We start from the raw sequence: 11,071 nt of genomic DNA on the forward strand, positions 1-11,071 counted from the left end.
CTTGCTATACCGGATTTTTGCTGCCGAGCTTACTCGATTCGAAGCCGAGAACCAAGATCTCGGAGCCCAAACCCTTCTGAGCTTCAGCAATGCCTATTTGGATCTTTGGTGCTTCTGTTGGCAGCCAGAATCCCTTCATCCCTTGTGTGGTAATGCGCACGCTTCTGCTTTCAGCCGTGCAGCAAGGACTTCGCCGTACAAGCTAAAGGCGGATTGATACCTACACATGCACAAGCTTTTTGTGTCTATAGATTGCACTTCAAAAAAAGTCTAAAATTTAATACACGCATGATATGTTAAGGTATACCCCTTCTGGTTACTTGCATATTGCAATTTGCCCCTGCAGAAGACAATTTGGCTCATCACAGCAAACGCAGAGCAGTACCACATAAAAGTGTGCATGTAACATACAGGAGAACCAGAACCAACCCTATCCCTGCTATATCAGAGATTTTCTTCTTTGCTTGTATTTGTACGCAGTATACACTATACAGACATATTATGCTTTAGTTTCATCATCCAAAAGAAAAGAATGGAAAAGAAAACATAAAGATCAGGTCAGAACAAACTATAAAACCTATCATATGAATCCACGACGTTCACAATGAACAGAGGAAGAATTGCAGTATCCTATCCTTCATCTTGATCCAAAGCATCCAATGCCTGATATAATACCTTGATGGAAACAAAATTCGTGCCAGAAATATTCAGTTTCACGGATCCTTCGACTGCTACAGAAGAATTCTCAGTGAGATACAAAAGGCAACATGAAAAATGAAACGGATGTGGTAAAAAGGGGCAGGCCACTTCACAAATATATACTACTAACAGTTACCTCAAGATACTGGGACAGGCTAGGTGAAGAATGGGCAAGCCCTGTGCCTGAATATGAAAGTGCATACTCTTCTATATTCTCTAACCTGAAAAGTAACCATACACTCATAGTTAGAACATAATGTCCATGAAACTCATCTAGATCGTATTAGTATCAGCAGTAGCCCAATACAGGCATACCTGTAAAGATAATTGACCATGATACCTCCACTTTGTTGAATGCCCTTCTCTGATTGGTCAGCCATCCAGTTTATTCTCTCAATCATCTGCCAAATAGCTAGTGCTGTTATGTCAAGCCACCAAATTATTTCAAATACCTAATCATCTTACCATTAGGCCCAAATTTATGAATAAAAAATTGCATAAAACGACTTACAACAGTAAAACTACCAGAGTACAATATTACAACATGGTTCATGGAAAATCAATTGATTTTTTTCCTGGAATAGGTAAACCAGACATAAGTTTCTGTTTTCTAAACACCACAAAACAACATATGCTCCTCAGCGTTTAAAATTTGAAACTGAGTATGTGATGCTGGCTAACTTACTGCTCCGTTTTGCAAGTGAAAATTTGCAACAGCATCTAGAGCTTTTCCTCTGATTTTCTCTCTGGCAAGATACCTACATTATCAACAGTTGCAATTTATATATGGCATTCCACTTACTCAGAAAATGAACTAATGCACAAACAGAGAAAAATGTTTTTGCATACCTTGCACACAAACGCATTAGAGGAGATTTCAACGCAGCAGATAATTTTTCAGACTTTACCCATTGACTTGTTTTCAGTATATCTTGCAATAGTTCAATTCCTTGTTTCCCATGAGCTTGTTCACTGCAACGATAGTAGTAACTTTGATCAAAGATCATGAAGCAACTTTAAGATTTTACCCTCTTTCTATGTTATTTTTTCCTTTAACACGTAGGAGACTTGCATATGTTTGTATTACCTATTTCTATGTTGAATAGCCACGAACATAAAAAATGAGTTGATGGATTACAGAAAATACTGCATGTACCCAGAAATTGAAAACAACAGACTCATCCATTTTTAAATACATGACGTTTAGGACAGGTTGATTAGTTCATTTTTCAACTAATTAGCTTGCACTTTTTTATATATGACACTTAGGGCAAGCTAACTAGTACATTTTTAACTAATTAGTTTGTCCTAAATGTCATATATTCAAAATGGAGAATAAAACAAGAACTGCACCAAAAACAGGGAAGCTCAATTTGCAACATTATCTTGGAATGGAACATACATGGCATCATGAATCATCTTCTCTTCCTCGGGAAGAAGGATGGATTCTCTGAAAGTAGAGCTAGCTCCTTCGAATGAATTCCCCTCTTGCGATTCTGTCTGTGCTAATTTTATTTGGGAGGCCAGTTTAGCACGAAGCCATTGCATGAAACCAGGGATTGGGCTAAGTGTTGCAAAAATCTGCATGAAGCATCAACAAAGAAGTATATGATGTTTGATGTATCAGTAAACATAGCTAACAGCTTAACATGAGCTTAGTAAGTCTGGTGAATTATTTGCTATGTGAAGAAAAACTGAATTTACAGGAAACTGTATGTACTGCACTTTTAAGCGAAACAATCAACGGACACTCATAGAAGCCAAAGCTATTTCATTTGCAGCGATAGATATATAAGGAAAATAAGAACTAAGATGTGCGTGTAATAGTGATGATCAGCAATACATATTAGAAGGGGTACCTGTACTGAAGGCATATCTCGTCTCAACATGTCAATCACACGCTTGAGAAGAAACTTCCCCAGATTAATACCTGATAAGCCAGGCTGGCAATATTAATAGACGGTCAGTTCTAGACTTCTAGGCACCAGTTCGCTAGTGCCTATCACGGAACTAAATTTGTTAGCAACTTTGTTTACCTGGGTAGACGATATTGAATAAAACAGTGCACAGCTGGCTTCAGATTCAGGAGTCGGGGGGTCATCCCACAAGACCTCCTAGTATGAGAAAAGAAGAACATAAGGTGCTGTGCAGTAGAATACTAATTTAGTCAAATATAACTACGACGGTCTAATAACCTGTATAGATGCAGCCATATCTTTGTGTAAAGCAACTTCGATGAAAATCAGGGGCTCCCCTAATGTTAACAAAGGCAGTAAGAGCACTCAGAGAAAGTAACTGCGATTGGGGAAAAATCATCCGAAAAAAGCTAGTCGTTACACTTAAATTCTTAACAACTACTCCGTAGATAATTGATGACATGCACTTCTTTCATCCTTATGGAAAATTAATGGTATGTGTAAGGAAAATGGCTATGAAATTATAAAACTGTATATGAGTTACTTGGAACTTGGAAGACTAGGCAGTAATACTCTAGAAGTGCAGCAAGCCACAAATAGCAACCAAACAGTCAGTCTGACATTCTGACCTGGTATTGCTGGATGGAAGTAGCCAAAGCAACGGCGACCAACACCCAATCTTCTCTTCAAGTCTATCAGGTTTCTGATTGGATGCACTGCCTAAATAGTGAAAACAAAAACATCAGTTGAAACACCACAGTAACAAATCAGGCTGCGCCAAATCAAATCTACAGGGAATAGGCCACCAACCTCATATGCCACAATCTTCTCTAGCAAGGAGGCAGGATCATCCCATGTTATCTGGTGGAGCGTCAATGCTGCAGGGCTGAGCCAGGTCACCAGTTTCTCCTTCAAGTACGAGTCCAGGGCGCGCAGTGCCGGAGCGTTCTCCTCCCTGCGTTGCAACATTGGGATCAGCAAGGCCTTCAATCCCCAAGTTTCTCATAACAACAACAGCAAAGCATCGCAATGGCAGTGCTGAGAGCAAACAATCTCACCCCAGCAAGGCCAGGAGGTCGGCGCGGAGCACCGCGAGGAGCTTGAGCCCGCCTGGCTGCGCGTTCATGGCCTCGAGGAACCCGGAGTACCGGGGCCGGAGCGCGTCCCGGAGCCCCCTCTCCATCCGGTACAGCGCCGCCGCGGAGCCCTCCTTCCCCTCCTCCACCGTCGCGTCATCCCCGCCTGCCGCCGCGGCGGAGGCGACGCTCATGTACTGTCTCATGAGGTCCCGGACGCGCGCGCGGGGCACGTCGTAGTCGGTGGCGAGGGAGCGGAGGACCTCGCGGCGCCCGACGCGGTCGAGGGAGCGGTACCCATCGGAGAAGTTATCGAGCGTCGCGGGGGGCGGGGAGGCGGCGGAGGCAGCGGCATGGAGCCAGTGGAGAACGGAAGCCGCGGGCGGGGCGGCGGGGTCTGGGTCAGTGGGCGGAGGAGGAGGGGACAGTTGCGGCGGCGGGGAGGGGAGGGCGTCCGGGTGCATGCGGGCGCGGAGGAGGACGGCGAGCGACTTCGAGGTGTGGTTCCTGGTCATGTGACGCGGTCGGAGTAGCCGCCGGCGACGCGGCCGGAGGCGGAGGCAGGGCGGGTGACGGCGCCGGCGACGGCGCTGTGCCAATTTTGCGGTTGGGTTCGGCCGTTCGGGCGGTGAGGTGTCAGCGTGTCCCACTACTCGCCTTTCTGTAGACGAAAGGGCGCAGCCGGTCCCCAGACTTGCCCGGTTACCAAACTAGCAGATCGCTTTTTTTTAGATCTAAACTTTGTTTGGATCTCGTTTGCGTCCAATCTGACTCCACCGTTATTAGCTAACATGGCGATGCCACCGTGTCGCACACACGTGGCAGGGATACTGCTGGGCTGCCTAAATTTACAAAGAAGCCTTCACATGTGCCGGACCTCTCATTTATCTCCTCAGTTACCTCTCTGCCGTGGTCGACGAGGGTCTGTGCGGCGGCGATTGAGGATGAACAGATGGAGGTAGTGCGGCGGCGATTGGGGAGGAAAAGAGGAAGCCCGCGTAGAAGGAAGCACCGAAGGTGGTGCAGGCCACCGCCGCGACGGGATGGTGACGAGACTGCGAGGCAAAGGGGAATCGGCTCCGAACTACGGTGAGTACTCTGATTTCTCTGCCATATCGATTGTAGGGATAGGTGTAGGGATTGGATTTTAGAGTGTGATTCTAGAGTATTGAGTTGAAAAACTTGGATTTGGCATATGGGATTGTTGATTTGGGGATAATTTGTTAGGGTTTTGGTTTTGATATAGGTTTTAGAATTTCGGGGAAAAACTTAAAATTTCGAGAGGTTGCATCTGATCAATTTGATTTGCTTGATCAATTTAATTTGCTTGTGCATTATAGGTCCTGGTTCATATGAGTTCAGTATTGAGGTTCACCATGGGGGTTTCTTCATTGGATTTGGTCATATGTGGGTGAGAAGATCCACTTGTTTGATAGGATTGAGACTGATACTTTGAGTCCTTTGTGGTTCGAGGATTTTGTTCAGCAGCTTGGTTATGTGAGTAACAGCAACATCAAGTATTATTGGTTGTTACCAGGGAAGACCTTAGCTGATGGATTGAGAGTGATAGCGTCTGACCATGACACCAATGTGATGGCATCAGTGGTACAAAAGGTCAAGTGTTTATTGATCATGATGACAACATGGGACTTGATTGGGAAGATGTGGTTGTCAATTAAGTTGCTGATCTGCCTAAGGTTATTAGCCCACAGAAAGTTGAGTATATTGATAGGAAAACTAGTGAGAAATTACCAGTGTTCTATAATGACTTGAAGAAAGATAGAGTTGAGCAAGATGGTCTTATTTAGGAAGAGTACGAGGAATATGCGCATGATGAGGAGTTCATAGACAGTGACAATGACATAGATGCTAGTGATAAGGACTTGTTGGAGGATACTGTTGAAATGGATGTGACAAGAAAGCAAGAGGAAGCAAGCTGAAGTCATATGAGATAAATAGACATGCACAAGTCAGTGATGATGAGGATAGTAATGATGAGGGCTTGGAGCTGCTAGATTTAGATGGGGAAGATAGGCTGAAGTTCAAATCTTTGAATGAAGAGGACATCAACAATCCAACATTCTTTATTTGACAAGTGTTTCAATCTGCAAAAAAGTTGAGAGAGGTAATTATAGAATACAGTGTGAGGAACAGGGTTGAAATCCTACTGCCCAGGAAAGACAACAGAAGGATAAGGGGTCATTGTGCTGAAGGTTTTCCATGAACTTTATATGCTTCAATGGATAGCAGGATTCAGTCATTTGTTGTGAAGATATACTATGGAGTTCACAATTGTCAGAAAGAGTGCATACTTAGGAGGTGCACTTCTAGGTGGTTGTTTAGTAAGTACACTGATTTGTTTAGAGCCAATGAGAAGATGAGCATCACCAGGTTTGTCAAGACAGTCCAAAAGATTTGAACTTGACCATTTCCAAGAGCAAGCTTGCTAGAGCAATAAGGCTGATTTTAAGTTCTATTCATGGAGATGAGGTCCAACGGTACAATTACTTGTGGGACTATGCAGAAGAGTTGAGGAGAAGCAATCCTGGGAGCACATTCTACTTAAATTGTACTAAAAACTTGTTTAGTACATGTTACATGTCACTGAATGCATGCAAGAGGGGTTTTTTTGACCGGATGTAGGCCCATCATCTGTCTAGATGGATATCACATTAAGACCAAGTTTGGAGGTCACCGTAGATGGAGAGGACACCATTTGGAGCCGGCATCTTGAGGACGAGGTAGGTGCAATGTGGAATTGCCATGAACCTCGCGAGCATGGGTCTGCTAAAGATGACATGGTAGGAAGTTTTGAAGTTAGCCACCTCGAAGGTAAGGTGCTCCGTACGGTAGTTGTCAGGCGTGCCAAAGCTGACTGGCAAAACAACTCGGCCGATAGGATAGGATCCCTTGCCGGGTACGATGCCGTAGAAGGGGTCTTCACAGGGCTGGATGCGGTCGAAATTGAAGTCCATGCACTTCAGGGTTTCGGCGAAGATGATGTTAAGCCCGCCACCGCTGTCAATTAGCACTTTGGGGAGGAGGGCCCGGTCTATGGTCGGGCAAACCACCAACGGTTAGGACCCGAGATCTGGAATGTGTATCCAGTGATCTTCCTCGCAGATACTGGACTGGACGTATGGAGAATGAGTGCACCTCTCGTTGGTGCAGCTTGTGTTTACGATTGCTGCAGAACACCTTGGGGCCGCCCATGATGATGTTAACTTGATGGTTCGGTCGCTGGAACTCCCCGTTCTGGTCGGCGCTGACCCGGTGGGCGTCTGGGTTTGGCCGGTCACGGTGCTCCTCTCTGTGATAATCATTGCGGTCATCACATTGGCGGTTGTTGCGGTGATCGTGGCAGCGGTCACGATCGTCGCGATCATCACGGCGATGGTCGTGGTCGTCACGGCGACGGTTGCCGCGGTCATCACGGTCATTGCGGCGGCGGTTGTCGCGACAATTGTCGTCCCTTCGGTAGTCATTTTGGCAAGGTCGCTTGTACTCCATCAGGGTGCCGAGCTCTTTCTTGAGGATTGTGCAGTCCCGAAGATTGTGATGTGCGTTCTTATGGAAGGGGCACGGAGCATTCAGGGTGTCATCGAACTCTTCCCGAAGGAAGGTGGTTGGTCTGGCGGGGTCGGCTTCAGCAGTGAGGACCTCGGGGGGTCTTTTTTTTTAAGTCGGGAGGACTTCGGTCGTGCTTGGTGTTCCTCATAGGTCAGTTGTTTGTGGTTGTCGTTCTGGCAGTGCTCGCCGCCCTAGAACTGTACTTGTGTTGCCTCCTCTGTGTCGGACTGAACATTGGTGAGCTGCATCATCTGCCCGACCATCTTGGGGGTAGCCTCATACAGCTTGCAGAACATGTTGCGGTTCATCAGGCTAGAGTGGAAGTACTAGATGATGTCGCGGTCCTCGACTCCGGCCAGCCTGTTGCGGTTCTCGAAGAAGTGGTTCACGTACTCTCGGAGAGTTTCGTTCTTCCACTGGCAGACTTGCCCAAGATTCTCCGTGTTTCTAGGTTGGTTGTAGGTAGCCTGGTAGTTCTGGGTGAAAGCCCTAGCGAGCTGACCCCAGGTATTGATGCTGCTCGGTGGAAAGTTCTCTAGCCACAGGAGAGGGGCGGGGCCATCACCACTGGGAAATAGGTGGCCATCTGGTCGTATGTGCCGTTGGCGGCTTTCTCCACGGTGCTGTACATTTTGAGCCATATAGTGGGGTCGGAGCGGCCGTCGTACTTTTTGTTGATAGCCAACTTGAACAAGGCAGGCCACTCAACGGCTTTGAGGCGGGGAGTGAAGGCGGCAAAACCATCGTTCGCTGTGTCATCGTCATCCTCGAGGTTATATTCGACGAGTGGTGCCTCGGGGCGTCCATCGTTGTTGCGCCTGGGTGGGACATAGGCGTCTTCAGGGGCGTCGTACATGCAGTCGTAGTCGGCACAGCGATGCATTTCATCTTCTTGGCATCGACGGTCCTCCCGTTATGTGTTGCAGTTTAGCCTACCAGGAGCGCCGTAGTCACGGTCGTACTCAAGGTGGCGGTGGAGCTCGGCCTCTTTCCAGTCTTGGTGGCGGTTGTTGAGGTCGGCGCGGAGGTCACGGCGATCGTGTAGCTATTCGCGGAGGTCGGGTTGCCGATCTTGTCTGCCACGGTTCTTGCCATCGCCTCTCCTACGACAACGGCGGTTATCGTGGTTGTCGAGTTGATGGGCGTTGTTAGCGGGCGGGTTGACGGGTTGCTCCACCTTCTCTTCATGGACGGGCTCTAGCTGACCTCCCGCGTGGTTATTGTGCCCGCCTCGGTGGTGACCGGATCCGCTATGAGTAGATCGATCGGCTTCGAGAGTGCTGAGTAGATGTGGACCAGGAGTGTGTTGACCGGCTTTGGGCCTGCTCTTCGATCTGGGCGTTGGCGACGCGGATACATGCATGGATCCGCCATAGTAGCTTCAAGTCTGGAAGGTTTTTCAGATCGGCGAAGGCAGCCCCCAGGTTAGCTCGGAGTATGGTGAAGACGTTGTGGGCAGCCTCCTCGAGGTCGGCTTGTAGATTGCAGGCACGCATAGGGCGCCTGCGCTGCCTCAGGCACCGTCCTGGTCAGCGTTGTCACCATCGTTGGCGCGCAGTGGGTCGACGTTGGTGGCGGGTGGTGGTCAGCGCTGGTTGTCTGCTGCATCAGCTCCCATGTTAGCAGCAGGTTGTTGACGTTGCTGGGTGTCGGCTTGCTCCCGTTGGTGCTATATTGCACGGTCCTGATTCTTGCCATTGCAACCTTCTTCCTGAGAAGATATTTTTCCATCCCTGGGTGGATCATCGGCGGAGACCACAAAGGCTTCACGATCCGGCATGGTAGAGTTGCTCTCGACGTTGTCTCCATAAGGGTTCCGTGTTAGGATGATGCGGGGGTTCTGGAACTCGCCACAGTCTAGAAACTAGGCAGGTCTGGTGGGTCTTCAAATTTGATCTGAAGAGACTGCACGAGTTTCATGGAAAACACGGCAGCCGAGTTCCTCAAACCAAAGGGGGCGTGGGAACGACCCTGTGCCGACCTTATGGCTGCTCTACCCTCAAGTTGCCCCATCATGTACCAGATCTATTGCTCTGCTACGGCCTACAGGATCCAATAACTACTCCATCCACCCGATATTCTCTATGGCTCCCACTATCACCCTATTCTGCAACAACTACGATTGTTGTATTTTGGAGGATAGACGACCATTGGGCGGGTGCAAATTTTCACCCATTAGTCTAGCTCTAACTGCTAGCCCTACTCGCCAGCAGCTATGGAGATTGGCAGTAGCCAACAATGTTGATTGAATATGCAACTCTCCCCCTCCCTCTCCTCCCCTCCCTCCCTCTCTCTCCCACTTCTTTCCTCTACCTTCCTACCTCTCTCTCTATAGCTACCTCTAGTGATGATGATTGTTGTGATGAGAATTGTGTCAGGTTAGGTGCGGTGACCTCATTATTGGGTGGCCACCATGTTTCTCGAGGGTTCTTATTCTCATATGTCCTTATATATGGCCATGCGGATGCCTCGCTATTGCTAGTACGGGCAGACCCTCTTTCACAGTGATTTTGTCTCTAGGATCCATTATTTGTTTCTTTCTCCTTCTAATATTTCACGTACACCATGGTTTGTAGTTACTTGCAAAGAAGTGGCTTGCATCTTCTAGCTCTCTATGTTGCATGAAGTTAGCAAGCATCCATGACAGATACTATAAATGTACCTAGATGAAAGGCTTAAGAAAAAGCAAGCATCCATGGTGCAATTTGTTGCCGCCAACATTCACACTTCTAGTGTTCAATTTATGCACTACGCTTTTGCTTCGCCTTACGTAGATTCCTCCACTCTTCTATCTTGTGGCCCTAAGCTGATGACTAAAGTCCATCAGGAGGTTATGGCCCTCGGTTTTGCACAAAGTTAGCACACGTTCATGGTGCAAGTTGTTGCTACCGACATCCACACTTCCGTTGTTTGATTTATGCACTATGGCTCTGTTGTCGTCCCATGTATACGCCTCCACTCTTCTATCTCGTGGCCCTAAGCTGTCGACTAAAGTCCACCAAGAGATTGGGTATGGTCTCGTTGCAAAAGCTACATGACCTTAAAATTGAATGAGTTTGGTACATGGGTTCTCTTCTCTAATACTAAGCATTACAGTCATAAAATTCAATTATCTATATATTCTTTTTTATTAATATGATAATTTCTTAACTCTCTTGATGAACATGATGACTTCTTAACGCTATGTTATTGAGATAATAATAAATTATACTGAAGGAAAGTGCAAGAGAAAATAGAGAAATAAGGAAAACTGTTTGCGGCTAGTTTATTTTTTGTTTTGTTTTGCTAAAAAAGAAAAGATGTTTGGTATGTCTTTACCTATTATTAAAGCAAGTAACGTCTCTGCCTGGATTTTTCGTCCGTCGGGCTATTTTGCAAAAAAGTCCCTTAACTTTCAAGGAATCAACCCGCAGTCCATATTGTAAAGAGAGGAATGGCTCGGGTGGAAAAAGAAGGGAAGGGAGAGGGTTAAATGGGAAAAAGCTTATAAAACAGAGAGGGGAGGGGGATTGGGCGCACTCCGTCCGGCCGTCCGGCTCCGGACCCGGCGCCGCCCGGCAGTGGACTGGCGGGCGGCGGCTGGAGCGGGGCGCCCCGACGCTCCCCCACGCTGCCCCTGCGCGCGGCCTCAGCCGGAGCTCATCGGCGTCTGAGAAGGCGCCGTCGGGGTGCTGGATCTGGATCCAGCAGGAGCGGGCGGCGACGGTGGAGAGCAGGGAGGGGCGGAGCGGGGGAGCCGGGCGGCGGGGATGTGCTCCGAGGTGGTGGTGGAGCAGGGGAGCCGGGCGGCGGAGCGGCCTCACGGTGGCT

At 47.9% G+C, this 11,071-nt stretch overlaps 1 protein-coding gene across 2 annotated transcripts; it reads right to left on the reverse strand.

Moving 5' to 3' along the window:
- Nucleotides 1-294: 294 nt before the first annotated feature.
- LOC101783296 (malonyl-CoA decarboxylase, mitochondrial) lies at nucleotides 295-9,511 on the reverse strand. Of its 2 annotated transcripts, none has more exons than XM_004956684.3 (12): nucleotides 3,674-9,511; nucleotides 3,426-3,570; nucleotides 3,245-3,335; nucleotides 2,895-2,953; nucleotides 2,736-2,813; nucleotides 2,559-2,642; nucleotides 2,102-2,280; nucleotides 1,549-1,671; nucleotides 1,385-1,457; nucleotides 1,015-1,100; nucleotides 836-920; nucleotides 295-728 (listed from the first exon to the last, which is right to left on the reverse strand). In XM_004956684.3, the coding sequence occupies exons 1-12, from the start codon at nucleotides 4,204-4,206 to the stop codon at nucleotides 714-716; spliced, it is 1,551 nt and encodes a 516-aa protein (XP_004956741.1). In that variant the 5' UTR covers nucleotides 4,207-9,511; the 3' UTR covers nucleotides 295-713. The 2 variants fall into 2 exon arrangements, with proteins under 2 accessions (XP_004956741.1, XP_004956740.1); XM_004956683.4 differs by having other exon boundaries at nucleotides 295-731; nucleotides 3,674-9,510.
- Between the last annotated feature and the right edge of the window lie 1,560 nt (nucleotides 9,512-11,071).

Source organism: Setaria italica, chromosome II (assembly GCF_000263155.2).
Source record: "Setaria italica strain Yugu1 chromosome II, Setaria_italica_v2.0, whole genome shotgun sequence".
NCBI classification, from domain to species: Eukaryota; Viridiplantae; Streptophyta; class Magnoliopsida; order Poales; family Poaceae; genus Setaria; species Setaria italica.

Excerpts from the sequence above, each read along its gene's own strand:
- LOC101783296 (XM_004956683.4), bottom strand. The coding sequence starts at position 4,206 with ATGACCAGGAACCACACCTCGAAGTCGCTCGCCGTCCTCCTCCGCGCC. Across the intron at positions 1,672-2,101 it reads AAGATGATTCATGATGCCAT|TGAACAAGCTCATGGGAAAC; the intron begins GTATGTTCCATT and ends CTATCGTTGCAG. Across the intron at positions 921-1,014 it reads ATGGTCAATTATCTTTACAG|GTTAGAGAATATAGAAGAGT; the intron begins GTATGCCTGTAT and ends GTTACTTTTCAG.